Source organism: Bolinopsis microptera, chromosome 1 (assembly GCF_026151205.1).
Source record: "Bolinopsis microptera isolate Bmic1 chromosome 1, MBARI_Bmic_1.0, whole genome shotgun sequence".
NCBI classification, from domain to species: Eukaryota; Metazoa; Ctenophora; class Tentaculata; order Lobata; family Bolinopsidae; genus Bolinopsis; species Bolinopsis microptera.
Genome location: NC_087072.1, coordinates 10407214 through 10425198, shown reverse-complemented (window position 1 = coordinate 10425198; position 17985 = coordinate 10407214). Strand labels below are relative to the sequence as shown.

At 45.5% G+C, this 17985-nt stretch overlaps 2 protein-coding genes across 3 annotated transcripts in view; both read right to left on the bottom strand.

Moving 5' to 3' along the window:
- The window catches only part of LOC134825883 (uncharacterized), a 52340-nt gene extending 35340 nt beyond the window's left edge, over positions 1-17000 (bottom strand). The window contains exon 1 of one of the 2 annotated variants that reach the window (XM_063838069.1): positions 16770-17000. The gene's annotated coding sequence lies outside the window, so the exon portion shown is untranslated. The remainder of the gene's footprint in view (positions 1-16769) is intronic. The other variant, XM_063838071.1, reaches the window with a different exon arrangement.
- LOC134825884 (uncharacterized protein DDB_G0271670) lies at positions 6-11914 on the bottom strand (the record flags this gene model as incomplete). The annotated part of the gene is made up of 10 exons (XM_063838073.1): positions 6-32; positions 502-525; positions 1168-1442; positions 6353-6359; positions 9690-9725; positions 10178-10210; positions 10560-10589; positions 10686-10739; positions 11643-11696; positions 11891-11914. Coding segments are annotated over 10 exons (564 nt in total), but the record flags the coding sequence as incomplete, so codon positions are not given.
- Positions 17001-17985: the final 985 nt, after the last annotated feature.

The window sequence follows — 17985 nt, the reverse complement described above, 5'->3', positions numbered from 1 at the left end:
GAAGAGGAGGAGGAGGAGGAGGAGGAAGAGGACTTAGGAGGAGGAGTAGGACTGAGGAGGAGAAGGAGGAGGACCTAGGAGGAGGAGGACCCAGAAGGAGGACTCAGGAGGAGGAGGAGGAGGAGAACTCAGGAAGAGGACTGAGGAGGACTGAGAAGGAGGAGGACTGAGAAGGAGGAGGACTGAGGAGTACTGAGGAGGATGACTGAGGAGGAGGAGGAGGAGGAGAAGGACTGAGGAGGAGAAGGAGAAGGTGGAGGAACTAGGAGGAGGATGACCCAGGAGGAGGACTCAGGAGGAGAACTTAGGAGGAATGAGAAGGAGGAGGACTGAGGAGAACTGAGGAGGAGGAGGAGGAGGACTGAATAGGAGGAGGAGGAGTGGGACTGGGGAGGACTGAGGAGGAGGAGGACTGACGAGAAGGATGAGGAGGAGGACTGAGGACTGAGGAGGAAGAGGAGGAGGATGAAGAGGAGGAAGAGGACCCAGGAGGAGGAGGACTGAAGAGGAGGATGATGATGAGGACTGAGGAGGAGGAGGACTGAGGAGGATGGCTGAGGAGGAGGAGGAGAAGGACTGAGGAGTGAGGAGGAGAAGGAGGAGGACCTAGGAGGAGGACTCAGGCGGAGGACTCAGGAGGAGGACTCAGGAGAACTGAGGAGAAGGATGAGGAGTGAATAGGAGGAGGAGGGGGACTAAGGAGAAGGATGAGGACTGAGGAGGAGGACTGAGGAGTACTGAGGAGGATGGCTGAGGAGGATGGCTGAGGAGGATGGCTGAGGAGGAGGAGGAGGAGAAGGACCTAGGAGGAGGAGGACTCAGGAAGAGGAGGAGGACTCAGTAGGAGGACTCAGGAAGAGGACTCAGGAGGAGGACTGAGAAGGAGGAGGACTGAGGAGAACGGAGGAGGAGGAGGAGGACTGAATAGGAGGAGGAGGGGGACTGGGGAGGACTGAGGAGGAGGGGGACTTTGGGAGGACTGAGGAGGAGGAGGAGGACTGACGAGAAGGATGAGGAGGAGGACTGAGGAGGATCAGGAGGACTGATGATTGAGGAGGAAGAGGAGGAGGATGAAGAGGAGGAGGAGGACCCAGGAGGAGGAGGACCCAGGAGGAGGAGGACCCAGGAGGAGGATTCAGGAGGAGGAGGAGAACGACTGAGGAGGGCTGAGGAGGAGGAGGAGAAGGAGGAGGAGGAGGAGGAGGAGGAGGAGGAGGAGGAGGAGGAGGAGGAGGAGGAGGAGGAGGAGGAGGAGGAGGAGGAGGAGGAGGAGGAGGAGGAGGAGGAGGAGGAGGAGGAGGAGGAGGAGGAGGAGGAGGAGGAGGAGGAGGAGGAGGAGGAGGAGGAGGAGGAGGAGGAGGAGGAGGAGGAGGAGGAGGAGGAGGAGGAGGAGGAGGAGGAGGAGGAGGAGGAGGAGGAGGAGGAGGAGGAGGAGGAGGAGGCTCCAAAAGCTGTGTCTCCAATGTCTCCAATGCCCCTAATATCCATTTTATGTCCCTAATGTCCCCAATGTCTCCAATGTCCCCAATGTCCCAAATGTCTCCAATGTCTCCAAAAGCTGTGTCTCTAATGTCCCCAGTGTCCCCAATGTCCCCAATGTCTCCAATGTCTCCAAAAGCTGTGTCTCCAATGTCTCCAATGTCTCCAATGTCTCCAATGTCTTTGTCTTTTTCGAAAAGATAAGGTGCGGGAGACATTGGAGACATGTCACCCCCCGATACTGGATACTAGATTACATGGATACTGGATACTAGATTACATGGATACTGGATACTAGATTACATGGATACTGGATACTAGATTACATGGATACTGGATACTAGATTACATGGATACTGGATACTAGATTACATGGATACTGGATACTAGATTACATGGATACTGGATACTAGATTACATGGATACTGGATACTAGATTACATGGATACTGGATACTAGATTACATGGATACTGGATACTAGATTACATGGATACTGGATACTAGATTACATGGATACTGGATACTAGATTACATGGATACTGGATACTAGATTACATGGATACTGGATACTAGATTACATGGATACTGGATACTAGATTACATGGATACTGGATACTAGATTACATGGATATTGGATACTAGATTACATGGATACTGGATACTAGATTACATGGATACTGGATACTAGATTACATGGATACTGGATACTAGATTACATGGATACTGGATACTAGATTACATGGATACTGGATACTAGATTACATGGATACTGGATACTGGATACTGGATACTGGATACTGGATACTTGGTAGGATTTTAACATTTCTGTAAATAGTAATGCATGTAGATGTATGTTGCTAGGTAACAGATTGGTTTTAACAGACCAATCGTGCCACATTAGGCCATTAGACACTGGAACATGGCATTAGAAGAGGGCACATAATATTTACTCCCATTAACTTAGAGCTGTACTTGACAATTCAGCATCTAGATATTCCAGATCGTCGCAGGAAACCACTATTCATTCTCCTATGAGGAGTGAAGACTTGTAATGAGAAATGCTGGTTATAGTTGTGAGCCGAGTGTCTAATATTAAACCGTGTACCGTAAAGTAAATACCTCAGAATACAGAAGACCTGCAATATCTCCAGTGATTCGATCAGTTGATTAGTTGTGTTAAACCATGTTTATAACCATACTATTCAAGAGTTTAAAAGGAGCCTGCCCGCCCTGTAATGTGACCAGTGTGCGTGTCGGAGAGCATGGACCATTGGACCAGACTTATAGCTCTCATATTTTAAGAGCGAGATATAATGTGAGATGATGGTATTGTCTCTGTGAGAGATATTATGTAATCAGTACTTAGTAGTGCGAGATATGCAGCATTTTGCAATAAAAGTTGTAAGTTTGCATTGCAGGGGTCGACAGATTCACAGAAGCCTCAGTCAAGCTTTAAAAACTGCCCTTCGAAAAACATCAATTTCACAATAATTTGACAGCCTGAAACTACTGGAGCAAGAAAGTCAAAGCAACAAACAGCTAGAATATGCAAGGAGGACACAACTACAGTGTACTACAGCCAGGAGGAAGATATGTGACAGGATTCCTGAACCTTGCCAAGTTATTAACACCGGCTGTCATAGCTATCATGACTCTGAACTGTCTCCTGAACAAGACCCTTCTTACAAATTACAAAATCGAAGTCTGATTGAACAGACGGCCGCGTTGAAATGTTACGATGATATTTGAATGAGAAATTTTAAATATGATCATCACTATGTTACGTAAATGCTGGCTAATTATTAATGGTTGTCAAATATAAACAAATGTCAAGAAGCACTAAAAGTAACGATGTGCTATCAAACGATCCGAGCTAAGAGCAATGAAGACAAGCAAGTATGTTAAGTGTTTGCTTTTGGCAAAGCCTAGATGCCACCTCATAAAATAAACACAGTTGGCATGCAATTGGTAACACCAACTAAACCACGATACGCGAGGTGTGGTGTAATTAACTACTAGTAATGGTATGTATCGTATTGCTAATTGACCTACAGATTCAGCTGAAACAGAAGTACTGACCACCAATTATTGAGCCCACTAATTAAACTTCACAAGTAGCTCAGCTCTAATCATGAGCATTGATAAGATATGCATTATTTATGCACACTAATACTACTACTATAAGTTACGGTAACCCAGGAAACCTGCATTTCCTCCTATGCTCCAAAAACTACCCAGTAATCCGACAACAGAGACAATTGACAAATCGCTACAGTTGAAGTTGCACTGTAGTCTGTATGCTCAGTCAACAGCCAATGAAAAGCAAGAGATATAAGATGCAGTTCAGGTGTCGTCCAAGAAGCACTTCACCACGACTTTCTCTCGTTTTCGCCGCTAATAGCGCTAATTTTCTTGATACGCAAGAGTGTTGACAGTGGTAATTGGTGAAGTGACGATGTACTCTCTCTTTCTCCACGTAAGATGTCTTGTTGAGGAACTCGGGAGATTTTTACAGTGCCAGGTGATAATTGGTGTCCGAAGAGGACATTCCAAAATGGCATCTGATGATTAGATAATTGTAAGATATGCGGTTTTTAAAGAGATATACAAGAGATCTGTGTAACTTTAATAGGTTTAGGGTAAGGATATGTCCGATGTCGATAACAAGTTCACGATAAAACGTTTATCATACACTGAACATGGCATTGCATTGGACGGCCTCATTTTAAAGATAGAAAAATGACATGTGTTTCCATTTATTGATATCAAGAAGGTAAGTGGAAGTAATTAAATACCCTTCCCTCCCTCACATCTCACCCTAACCATCACTGTTAACTGTCAGTGTAACATCTCACCCAAACTGTCAGTGTTACTGTATCTACCGTGTACTGCCGTACTAGGGGGGACATTATAGATCACTCTTGTCCTCTTCAACACGGAGACAAAGAATAGTTCTGGAGCTGGGTAATTAAAGTAGGTCGGGAGGAGCGGGAAGCTAAATTTAGATCACCGCTCAGATATTATAATTTACACAGTTTTCTCTTGATTTAAATGTAAGAAGTGAATCTTGTATCGTTTCTCCTGATGACTATCTGATTATCTAGTCTATTCCATGATATCATGTACGTGTTCTGTAGTCTGTATATGTTCCTGTCAACTTGGAATTTCGATCTTTCTCTAATTTTATTGCGGATTCCTAGTTTAACGGCTGGTGTCGACTGTAAATATAATTTTTCCCCATAATCGATGTAATTCATTATGAAAGATCTATTTTGCGATACTTACGGAGGACACCAGGGCAACATTACTACCCCGAATGATGCAGTTTGATATTATTCTCGTATACATACAGGCTCGAAGCAAAGATCGTTCAGAGTTTAACAATCCTCCTCCAAAGATTAATAAGCACGAAACAATACAATGAAAATGTTTACTAAATCTGATTTACATCGCATATATCGATTAGGCCTTAAAAGGTATCGTAAGATGTTCGCTCGTCAATCAAACAAGTTCTCGATGCAAAGTGCACACACATGTGCGTTTATCAACCCTCAAACTATGAAATGACACTTCCCAAACACATCAAAATATGTCTAGTAATTTTGCACCTACTTGGATCGCACTTCTCACTTATTTTCGACTGGAGATTTACAAAAGAGCTGGCTGCTAGTGGTAGACAATCTCATAACATTGCAGAATCATCTGACAGAATAACAGTAGTCGACAGAGCAAGAAGAACTTAAATTGTTAAATGTTGTGAAAAGTTGGGAAAGCAATCACATGGGAGGTAGTGCTAACATTTACAGAAGGTTCCACTCTGTACATCATCACATGTTCTACTATATGGCATCATGGCAGATTGGCAGGTGTCCAGCAAAGCTAAAGAGGGAATTCTATTTTTATACACGAGCATGTTAAACACGGTACAGAACCGCTAGTTTCAGTCAACTGTAAAGGTCCTTCATGATTTGCTACTATTTTGTTCTAGTGTATAAGGTTAAAAGTGCCCCAGTGCGACGTGGCTGTGACGTGGAGGAAGTTTAACGTAACAGCTACAAGTCAATACAGCAGCAGATTCAGTTTACAGTGCAACTGGTTTACTGCAACTGGTACTACAACTGCAGCTCTGAGAGTTGAAAGGTAATGGATAAATTTGCGAGGATAAGTAACAACAAAGGACAAAAAAGAAAAAAGGCACTACAACTAAGTGATACAAATTGTTTCCCACGCATACGGCAAATCCATACATATCACTCGCATAACCAGAGCTACTAGTAATACTACTAGTAGTAATACTACTAGTAGTAACCAGTGCGAACACCATAGTACCACCCTCACAATAAAGTAATAACGTATACACAACACTACAGCATGGTATATTATTATACACTGGCTTTAGGAAGCACCAATGCGGATATTGACAGAGGTCCGAGCCAGAGGATCCTAATTAGGACCCTTTGTGCGTGTTTATAATGGCTTTATCTTGCTTCTTTGTGGTTGACTGATTGCTTTATTTCCAGAAATAAGACCTGACACAATTTCCTTTTAAAATCTGAGCTGGAGGGCAAGGGCTAGCAGCAGGCTGCTGGCTGGGTGTGGGCTTTCTGGTAATTGGTGACAATTATTAAATAATGATGGACAATTAATCGGGAAAATATTTACTGACCGGATATTTTTAATTGGATATTTCTCAAAGGTGCAGTAGCTACTAATAATTATGTTGTGATCGTTATTTCTAATTGTGTACTTTTTGACAGATTCATGGTAACCAAGGAAATAGCGCCCAAAATAACTGTCGGCCCTCTTTGGTCTCGCAAGTGTTGTGAGTGTCTATTTAGACCAAGCAGAAAACTTAGTCTAGTGTGAAAATACAGCTCGACTGTTATCAAAATGAGTCGAATTAGCAATTACTAAAGACTTGAAGTTACGATTATTGCTGACATGAGCACAGAATTAAAGTTTAGAATGAAACGTAAGCAAGCGCATGGTAACTGTTGTAAATATCACTTTAACGACTGACAGCCTTCTTTAGATATTGTATTGTTTCATAACTTGACGAAAAGTGTCATGAAGAACTTGACACGCCTTGAACTCAATAGGTACCAAGCTAAACACATTAAATCGTGGGAAATCAAGTTTTAAAACTTACGAATTAGACACACCGAAGTCGTAAAGTACGGGCATTTGTCCAAAACGGCAGAGGGAGAAATAACCTCTCTATTTTTATTTTGACACCAAAATGAACGACATCGTAGGCCTCTCCCTTTATATTTACAGCGAAATGCAGCGTTAGATCGATACTCATGTTGTCAATGCTAATATCATAGTAATGAACTGTAAGGGTTCCTTCAGGAAGTGTGGCACCGCGCATGAATGCTTTACTTTTACACTAGTTGTTCAGGGAAAAGAGTTGCGCCGACTAGTAACTGAGACTAATGCTCTGAAACTTTGTAAAGTTCACAAAACCTCTTAAGTGAGGACAATTCCTTGAACAATTACGTCTCTCCGTCTTCAAGAGCTATAAATAGACAACCGTAAGTGCACTGAGTGATTACCGATTACTGAACTTACTAACTTAACGTATCCAGATCCTCGGTAAAATTTACCAGTTCCACGTATAATTGATGCAAGATAACTTCTGCCCAAATAAGGGTATCAGCGGTTCCGGTAGTTGAACATTACATCTGGCACAACGCCAGAGTAAATATAATACGGTTTAGATTACTCACTACTCAGATTAACACGTTGAGAACTACGTCAAATTAGTAAATTAAGCTCAGTACTTTCAAGTGGCTTCAACTGTTTTTCAGAAAAACTGAAAAACACTTGTTGACATCCAAGTGCTCCCAACAACCCATTTGTCAACAGCTTCACCAATGCATGCTGCCAGCTAAATTTCACTTGACTTCACAACATGTTTCCCCCCGCTGTCCTCTTTTCTGGCACAGGGATTCGTTGGATCTAAAGACAGCAGAACATCTTGGACATGACTCACATCTCATACCACAGCTGCAGTTGAGTAAAGTAAAATATTGTCCAACATCAGTCACCAGATCGTTGAAATTCAGTCCTCAGATTACGTTGGAAACAGGTGAAATCATTAGTGATTAGAAAATAGAAATCGTACTGCCATCCAGGAGGCAACACTTTTAATACGGTAACAAGGATAATATAAATGCCAGGCCGATGTTCCCCGATAAAAAGCAATTATAGTCTAGTATATAGGTTTGAGGCAGCCAGGTGTTCAGAGAGCGATGGACTACTGTATCCGTTACTCTGTACAGTGAGCTCAGTTATACTACCATGAACCTTGCTACAGTTTTTTTGTTGGTTGTCTCCATAAGTGCCTCGGTGGCATACCGTTCGAGTTCTGATTTAAATGATGAGTCAGAAAAGTCAACTCAGACCAAGACCGACATGTTTGATATGATGCTGAATCTGATTAAATCCATGTTGTGTACAAATAAAGACCAAGGCGGAGATGATAACAGTGACGATCTCTTCCAGATGATAATAAATCTTGCTAGGATTTTCCTCTGTGAAGAGGATAACACGCCAAAATAGTGAATTTGAACCTTTTTAAGAGCTGGAGACTGGCCGATTGTCTGACTGAAATTGTATTTGAAGATTCTTCCGATCCTCAATTGTATCAGTTGATTACAGCAAAACATTAAAGTAGGTCAATCTATCATTCGTTTTAAGTACGACAGAATTCTACCATAAATTAATTACACTGCAATTGATTCGTCTTGAGGAGAGCTTTAGAAACTATAATATTCCAGCACACATTTAATGGATTGATATGCATGTCATGATTATTTAAGTGTTTATTTTAAAATCAAAATACAGCTTTTCTTTTTATTTATTTATTACACAAAGTTTGCGGTTAAAAGTTATTGAATGGTAAAGCGACGACAAAATAAAGTCAAAAACCCAAACGAATAAGAACGTTAGAATAGAATAGACCAGATTAGAATTCATTTTTACATAGCTGATAAGGAGTTGCCAATAGACCTACATTTTCACAAGTTATCTTTGCGATCTCGATCAGTGATTCAGTTAAATGTATAATTAATTTTGTAGTTTAGCAGGAAAAGGCCCTGATAACGTCAAAGAAGGCAGATAAACATCAAGATAAGCGCAGCTATATTATTATATTATTAAGTCGTCGTATAAGCTGAATTTTCATCGTGCTACAATATTGTGTGACCTACTTTAATAAACTTTCACGGCTATCTTTAATAAATCATACATTTACAATGTTCAATTTAGGGACTGTCATCTTCTGACAATTCCGTCTCGTTTACCCATTTGAGTTTTATCCTTATAGGGGGGGGGGGGTGTCATGTCCGTCTATGTCCGCCTATGTCCTGTCCTTTTTGGATTCTATGAGACAACGGACGTGTTTTTTGGGACATGGGCGGACACGGACGGACATTGGCGGACTTGGACGGACATTGGCGGACTCGGACGGACATAGGCGGACCCGGACGGACATAGGCGGACTCGGACGGACATTGGTGGACATTAGCGGACATTGGTAGACATTAGCGGACAAAAATTTTGAGAATTTTTCGCAACTTGTATTATAATCTTGTACAAAACAAACGACTTATTAATCACACTAAAGCTATTAATAGCTTTAACTTATTATATCAAATTATGGGAATTATATAGGGACCCAGGAAAAGGCCCCAGGAGGAGGAGGAGGAGGAGGACTGGGGAGGAGGAGGACTGTTGAGGACTGATGAGGAGGACTGAGGACGAGGAGGAGGAGTAGGAGGAGGACTGAGGAGGGGAGGGGGTAGAGAACTGGGGAGGATCAGGAAGACCCAGGAAGAGGACCCAGGAGGAGGACCCAGGAGGAGGAGGAGGAGGACTCAGGAGGATGACTCAGGAGGAGGAAAACTCAGGAGGAGGACTGAGGAGGACTGAGAAGGAGGAGGACTGAAGAGTACTAAAGAGTACTGAGGAGGATGGCTGGGGAGGATGGCTGAGGAGGATGGCTGAGGAGGATGACTGAGAAGGATGACTGAGGAGGATGACTGAGAGGGAGGAGGAGGATCAGGAAGACCCAGGAGGAGGAGGAGGAGGAGGACCCAGAAGGAGGACCTAGGAGGAGGAGAACTGAGGAGGATGACTGAGGAGGAGGAGGACTCAGGAGGACTGAGAAGGAGGAGGACTGAGGAGGATGGCTGAGGAGGATGACTGAGAGGGAGGAGGAGGAGGAAGAGGAGGAAGAGGACTGAGGAGGAGGAGGAGAAGGACTGAGGAGGAGAAGGAGGATCCAGGAGGAGGACCCAGGAGGAGGAGGACCCAGGAGGAGGACCCTGGAAAAGGCCCCAGGAGGAGGAGGAGGACCCAGGAGGAGGAGGACTGTTGAGGACTGATGAGGAGAACTGAGGACGAGGAGGAGGAGTAGGAGGAGGACTGAGGAGGGGAGCAGGAAGAGGACTGGGGAGGATCAGGAAGACCCAGGAGGAGGACCCAGGAGGAGGAGGAGGAGGAGGAGGACTCAGGAGGACTGAGGAGGAGGAATGACGATGACTGAGAAGGAGGAGGACTGAGGAGTACTGAGGAGGATGGCTGAGGAGGATGGCTGAGGAGGATGACTGAGGAGGATGACTGAGGAGGATGACTGAGAGGGAGGAGGAGGAGGACTCAGGAGGAGGACTTAGGAGAAATGAGAAGGAGGACTGAGGAGGAGGAGGAGGAGGAGGAGGAGGAGGACTGAATAGGAGGAAGACAAGGAGGGAGACTGGGAGAGGACTGAGGAGGAGGAGGACTGATGAGAAGGATGAGGAGGAGGACTGAGGACCGAGGAGGAAGAGGACTGGGGAGGATCAGGAAGACCCAGGAGGAGGACCCAGGAGGAGGAGGAGGAGGAGGACCCAGGAGGAGGAGGAGGACTCAGGAGGACTGAGGAGGAGGACTGACGATGACTGAGAAGGAGGAGGACTGAGGAGTACTGAGGAGGATGGCTGAGGAGGATGGCTGAGGAGGATGACTGAGGAAGATGACTGAGAGGGAGGAGGAGGAGGACGCAGGAGGAGGACTTAGGAGAAATGAGAAGGAGGACTGAGGAGGAGGAGGAGGAGGAGGAGGAGGACTGAATAGGAGGAGGAGAAGGAGGGGGACTGGGAGAGGACTGAGGAGGAGGAGGACTGATGAAGTGATGAGAAGGATGAGGAGGAGGACTGAGGACCGAGGAGGAAGAGGAGGAGGATGAAGAGGAGGAGGAGGAGGATCCATGAGAGGACTGAGGAGGATGACTGAGAGGGAAGAGGAGGAGGAGGAGGAGGAGGACTCAGGAGGAGGAGGAGGAGGACTGAGGAGGACTGAGAAGGAGGAGGACTGAATAGGAGGAGGAGGAGGGGGACTGGGGGAGGACTGAGGAGGAGGATGGAGGACTGAGGAGAAGGATGAGGAGGAGGACTGAGGAGGACTGAGGAGTGAGGACTGAGGAGGAAGAGGAGGAGGAGGACCCAGGAGGAGGACCCAGGAGGAGGACCCAGGAGGAGGACTCAGGAGGAGGAGGACTGGGGAGGAGGAGGACTGTTGAGGACTGATGAGGAGGACTGAGGACGAGGAGGAGGAGTAGGAGGAGGACCCAGGAGGAGGAGGAGCTGAGGACTCAGGAGGACTGAGGAGGAGGACTGACGATGACTGAGAAGGAGGAGGAGGAGCTGAGGACTCAGGAGGACTGAGGAGGAGGACTGACGATGACTGAGAAGGAGGAGGACTGAGGAGTACTGAGGAGGAGGAGGAGGAGGAGGACTGATGACAAGAATGAGGAGGAGGACTGAGGACCGAGGAGGAAGAGGAGGAGGATGAAGAGGACCCAGGAGGAGGAGGACTGAGGAGGAGGACTGAGGAGGATGACTGAGAGGGAAGAGGAGGAGGAGGAGGAGGACTCAGGAGGAAGAGGAGGAGGACTGAGGAGGACTGAGAAGGAGGATGACTGAAGAGGAGGAGGAGGAGGACTGAATAGGAGGAGGAGGAGGGGGACTGGGGGAGGACTGAGGAGGAGGATGGAGGACTGAGGAGAAGGATGAGGAGGAGGACTGAGGAGGAGGACCCAGGAGGAGGACCCAGGAGGAGGACCCAGGAGGAGGACTCAGGAGGAGGAGGAGGACTGGGGAGGAGGAGGACTGTTGAGGACTGAGGACGAGGAGGAGGAGTAGGAGGAGGACTGAGGAGGGGAGGAGGAAGAGGACTGAGGAAGATCAGGAAGACCCAGAGAGAGGCCGAGGAGGAGGAAGAGTAGGAGGAGGAAGCATCTAAATGTTATTTCCATTTTTGTCCGTTTTTGTCCAATTTTGTCCGCTCTATTTTTTGTCCGTTTTGAAAATATAGGGTACCGAACGGACAGGAGGACTGATGACAAGAATGAGGAGGAGGACTGAGGACCGAGGAGGAAGAGGAGGAGGATGAAGAGGACCCAGAAGGAGGAGGACTGAGGAGGAGGACTGAGGAGGAGGACTGAGGAGGATGACTGAGAGGGAAGAGGAGGAGGAGGAGGAGGACTCAGGAGGAGGAGGAGGAGGACTGAGGAGGACTGAGAAGGAGGATGACTGAGGAGGAGGAGGAGGAGGACTGAATAGGAGGAGGAGGAGGGGGACTGGGGGAGGACTGAGGAGGAGGATGGAGGACTGAGGAGAAGGATGAGGAGGAGGACCCAGGAGGAGGAGGAGCTGAGGACTCAGGAGGACTGAGGAGGAGGACTGACGATGACTGAGAAGGAGGAGGAGGAGGAGCTGAGGACTCAGGAGGACTGAGGAGGAGGACTGACGATGACTGAGAAGGAGGAGGACTGAGGAGTACTGAGGAGGAGGAGGAGGAGGAGGACTGATGACAAGAATGAGGAGGAGGACTGAGGACCGAGGAGGAAGAGGAGGAGGATGAAGAGGACCCAGGAGGAGGAGGACTGAGGAGGAGGACTGAGGAGGATGACTGAGAGGGAAGAGGAGGAGGAGGAGGAGGACTCAGGAGGAAGAGGAGGAGGACTGAGGAGGACTGAGAAGGAGGATGACTGAAGAGGAGGAGGAGGAGGACTGAATAGGAGGAGGAGGAGGGGGACTGGGGGAGGACTGAGGAGGAGGATGGAGGACTGAGGAGAAGGATGAGGAGGAGGACTGAGGAGGAGGACCCAGGAGGAGGACCCAGGAGGAGGACTCAGGAGGAGGAGGAGGACTGGGGAGGAGGAGGACTGTTGAGGACTGAGGACGAGGAGGAGGAGTAGGAGGAGGACTGAGGAGGGGAGGAGGAAGAGGACTGAGGAAGATCAGGAAGACCCAGAGAGAGGCCGAGGAGGAGGAAGAGTAGGAGGAGGAAGCATCTAAATGTTATTTCCATTTTTGTCCGTTTTTGTCCAATTTTGTCCGCTCTATTTTTTGTCCGTTTTGAAAATATAGGGTACCGAACGGACAGGAGGACTGATGACAAGAATGAGGAGGAGGACTGAGGACCGAGGAGGAAGAGGAGGAGGATGAAGAGGACCCAGGAGGAGGAGGACTGAGGAGGAGGACTGAGGAGGAGGACTGAGGAGGATGACTGAGAGGGAAGAGGAGGAGGAGGACTCAGGAGGAGGAGGAGGAGGACTGAGGAGGACTGAGAAGGAGGATGACTGAGGAGGAGGAGGAGGAGGACTGAATAGGAGGAGGAGGAGGGGGACTGGGGGAGGACTGAGGAGGAGGATGGAGGACTGAGGAGAAGGATGAGGAGGAGGACTGAGGAGGAGGACCCAGGAGGAGGACCCAGGAGGAGGACCCAGGAGGAGGACTCAGGAGGAGGAGGAGGACTGGGGAGGAGGAGGACTGTTGAGGACTGAGGACGAGGAGGAGGAGTAGGAGGAGGACTGAGGAGGGGAGGAGGAAGAGGACTGAGGAAGATCAGGAAGACCCAGAAGGAGGCCGAGGAGGAGGAAGAGTAGGAGGAGGAAGCATCTAAATGTTATTTCCATTTTTGTCCGTTTTTGTCCAATTTTGTCCGCTCTATTTTTTGTCCGTTTTGAAAATATAGGGTACCGAACGGACAAAAAACATGATCCCCCTATAACAGCAAAAATTGAACATTTTATTTAGCAATTTAGGTGTCCATTAATGTCCGCTAATGTCCGTATATGTCCGTCTATGTCCGCCTATGTCCGTCTATGTCCGCCTATGTCCGTCTATGTCCGCCTATGTCCGTCTATGTCCGCCTATGTCCGCCTATGTCCGCCTATGTCCTGTCCTTTTTGGATTCTATGAGACAAGCGGACATAGACGGACGTGACACCCCCCCCCCCCCCCCCCCCCTTATAGGGCAGAACTGTCGTATGATGTTATGTGCAACCCGACTGCCAATCGTTTAAGCGTGGTTTATAAGGCATCATGTAGCCTCCAGGCTCGACAAACCCCGACAAACCCCGACAAACCACGACAAACCCCGACAAACTCCGACAAACCCCGACATATCCCGACAAACGGGGTTTGTCGGGGTTTGTCGAGGGGTTTTGCCTCGGGCCCACCGGCTACATGAGGCCTTCTTGTATAGTGTTTTTCCACGTAAAGCTTGATGACTCCGTCTCGGCTTTTTGTTGGGAGACTCAAAAAAAAAAAAAAAAAAAAAAAAAAAAAAAAAAAAAAAAACCTCCAGGCTCGACAAACCGGAAACCCCGTCAAACCCCGTCAAACCCCGTCAAACCCTGACAAACCCCGACAAACCCCGACAAACCCTGACAAATCCCGACAAACCCCGACGTGTCAAGATATGTCGTATCATGTCGGGCCCACCGGCTACATGATGCCTTTTATAAACTGCTAACATTAACCTTATAACTGATCCACTACCATACCAGTACCAGTGTGTTAACTCTTCACAGTTATAAACGGCTCAACTTAATAATATTCACGTTGCCAGACAGAACTGAACTTTGAAGTGTCGTCAGCGGCACCATTTAGCGGCACTATTTAGCGGCACCATTTAGCGGCACTATTTAAATTTGTTTTAAAGAGATACTATTTATGGTTGGATCTGTCAAAATATAAAGACAGTTGTGACGATAGCATATCATGGTAAAGACATTCGCAAATTATAGTTTAACTAACTATTCAGTATTTGCCCATTATTTGACTAAACTCAACATTCAGAAAGTTGAACAACAAATACAGACTACAGCAAAAAACTACTACTTCAATAGCATTCAGAAAGGCAGCACGCTCAACTAAAACTAAACCTTAAGCAGGTCAGATCATTGAGAGGGGGTAATTATCAAATTATCCCAATTAACTTAGGAAAAGTCTGTGACTGCTCCGTCTAGTTTCCTGGGTCAGAGCGTGCGGAGAATGGACAAGGGTCCCTCAGTGCTGGTCACATGACACGGGTCCCTCAGTACAGACAGCTGGAGCCGCTCTTGTTCCGGTGGGTTGACCTGCCACTTGTTCAATGTTGCCGACACCCTTCATGTGACCTTCCCCATCCAACGAAACTTCAACTGCAACTCGTAATGGTTCAATGTTGGCTTTCAGGTGACCTCCGAGCTTTCCCCCGTGTTCAGCAAGACTCTTATTCTTTCAGAGGTGAGACTGGTGTTTCTAGATCATATTTATAATAATAAGAAGTAGTGCCGAATTAGATGGAGTTAAAGTGGAAATTGTACCGATGTCAACATCGGTACAACTTCCACGAAGCAGATTTGATCAACTGATCAAATCTGCTTCGTCCTGTTACTGTTTTTAGAGTCCCTAGAATCCTTACCAACAAAGAGTTTGTCCCATTCAGCAAGGTAGTGGGTGTCAAACTCCCTATATATAATATCGTGACGTATACTGTTAAAACCTGGTGTCTTGTAGAGTTAACCTTGCCATATAGGTTCAATGTGCTGTCATGTTGTGGAAAAGGACTGAGCTTCTGAGCGCTGTCCATAGTTAAATACAGTTGCCAAGCCTTGAAATGTCAACAGTCAAACTTGGTGAACGAACTTTCTGGAATTATAAACTTACTTTCTGTATAACTAAAACTGAAAACTCTGTATATGTACATTGAAGATAGATTATATTCGTGCTACGTTATCACGATGTATCATAATTCATAATGGTCTGAATTTCCTCTCTCATTTTAAGGCAGAACGTGTAGTAGCCTGAAAGATTATAAAACAACATTTCCTACAAAGCAAAGAACGTTAAAAGCGCAATTAATTAAGCAAGTAATATAAGATGGTTGAAAAGATGGTAATATGCATTCAGTACCTAATAAATGACCAATATGCCAGTAAACTCATAGCAACGACAAATTACCAAGTAATAATGGAATTTCCCCGTGAAATTATCAGCAGACAAACCAATTGTAATAACCATCTGCATCCTTCTTTTTTGAAATTGATATTTGAAACTGAATTACGACCTGCAGCTGTCCGAGCATATGTTTTATTTATAGATAATCCTAGTACTGTACCAGTTACCACATGTCCAAATTTTAACATAATAATTTTATAATTAGATAATTTTAATACTGTACCATATGAAAGCGATAATGTACTGCATATTCCAGAATTTAATGAGATTTCAGATTTGAGATAAGAAAAGTGGAGGAACGGTCATTACTCATTGTACACTGTGGATTAATAAAACGATAAACCAGAGGATGCATCTCAGGATTAACTTCATATGGTAAGTCATCTTAGAAGATTAATATAATAACGTCTACTCTTACGTCACAGCCATTGCACTTCCTGCATTATTTTTTGCGCATATTTGGATGGTTAATTCCTTATTTGTTACATTGGTGATATTCTGAATAATACACTGTAGAATCGTATTCTCAGAACTGTACAGCAATAAGAGGACTGTATGACATTAAGCTTTACTAATTGGAACTGCAACTTCTGCAATTTCTCCCAATCTACAAGAACCGCATAATCTGCCACATTAGAACATTCTTGCCAAATTGAAGGACCTAACCTCAGATAGTGAGCACCCTGTAGTAAAGAGAGTGCCTGTGTAGGAAGACAAGTGGACTATCATTATGTCATTACCAATGTCTACCACCCAGCATTACATCATTTCTCTCCAATGTGGCCTGGACCACTACAAATATCTCATAATAACTCTTACCTATGGCTGCGTTTAGCTCTGAGGGCTATGGGGTTTAAGTATATAATGGCCATGGTCTGGTCTCATCAAGTAAATTATGACAGCATGTATGCTCCAAACTCAAGTCTGCACATAATGTAGCACCATGGCCATGGCATAAGGAGATATTCGTTAAACCCTTTTGAAAAACTTTTATTAGTTGAAAATCGAAATCTTACCTGACTTGCAATACTTGTGGAGTAGTTTCTTCACAGTTGCTTTGTCAAAGTTCTGACATGCTTTCTGCAGCTCCAACTCCTTTCCCATCGATGAGTTACAGCACGCCACTTTTTTAGAATCCTGACTAGGCGCCACAATATCAAACAATAGAAATCCTCCAGAACATTTGTCTAAAGATGATGAATTAAAGTGACATTCAAATACATTGAACTTTTGGCATCATATTGACTAACAAGAGTTTTAAATAATAGATACTGACAGCACAAATGTAATGTCCTACCCTTAGCAGATAGGCGGACAATTTTTTAAATGTCTTAATGACTTTGGTCTTGCTGTTTCAATGAAATAAAATGAAATACAAAATATTTTAAGTGTTGCAAAACTCGGAATGTTGAACCAACAATGAAACTTAAAACAAAAAGTTTACAATATAGTGCAAGACATTTGAAGTCAATATGAATCGCATGCAGTGGCGTAACAAAGGGCCCGCCGACCCTGCTGCGCGGGGGGCGCAATCTTAGGGGTGGTGCCAAATCGTCGCTTGAATGTGGGACAATTTCGAAAAACTTAATTACGGTACTAGCAAAACTGCGCGTTTTGCTCTAGAAACGTGAGCAGTGGCGTAACGAAGTACCCGCTGACCCGCTGTGCAGGAGGGCGCCATCTTAGGGGGGCGACAAATCGTCGTTTGAATGTGGGACAATTTGGAAAAACTTAACTACGGTACTAGCAAAACTGCGTGTTTTGCTCTAGAAACACACTTTTTTAGAGATTTTACCGGCATATCCTTTAAAATCATCTAATTTGTTCAATTTTAGGGAAGGGCGCCTAAAGGGGAGGGGGCGCCAACAGGGGGCGCTTTTTCAGCAGGGGGGGGGCCAACAGGCAACGTTACGGCACTGTCCGTGAGTGTAAGGTGCCCATGTACCATAATTTCTGCAGTTTTTATTTGTTTGAACGGTGTTCTAAAATTTGCAGCCACTTTAAAATCAAATTACGAAATAAACCCAGGAACGAACAAAGGTTTGCCTTTGAAAAACAGGGGCAGAGGTTGCTGTGCAGAAAAATGCCAAAAGGAAGAAATATGGTTGAGTGACCCATGCTAAGGAAAATTATCAGAGTTAAACTCTGATCCCCCGGTGACAAAACATTGTTGTGGTAAATAGGTATGTTTCAAATCTCAATGAATAAAAGTTTGAATTATCTTCAATCATG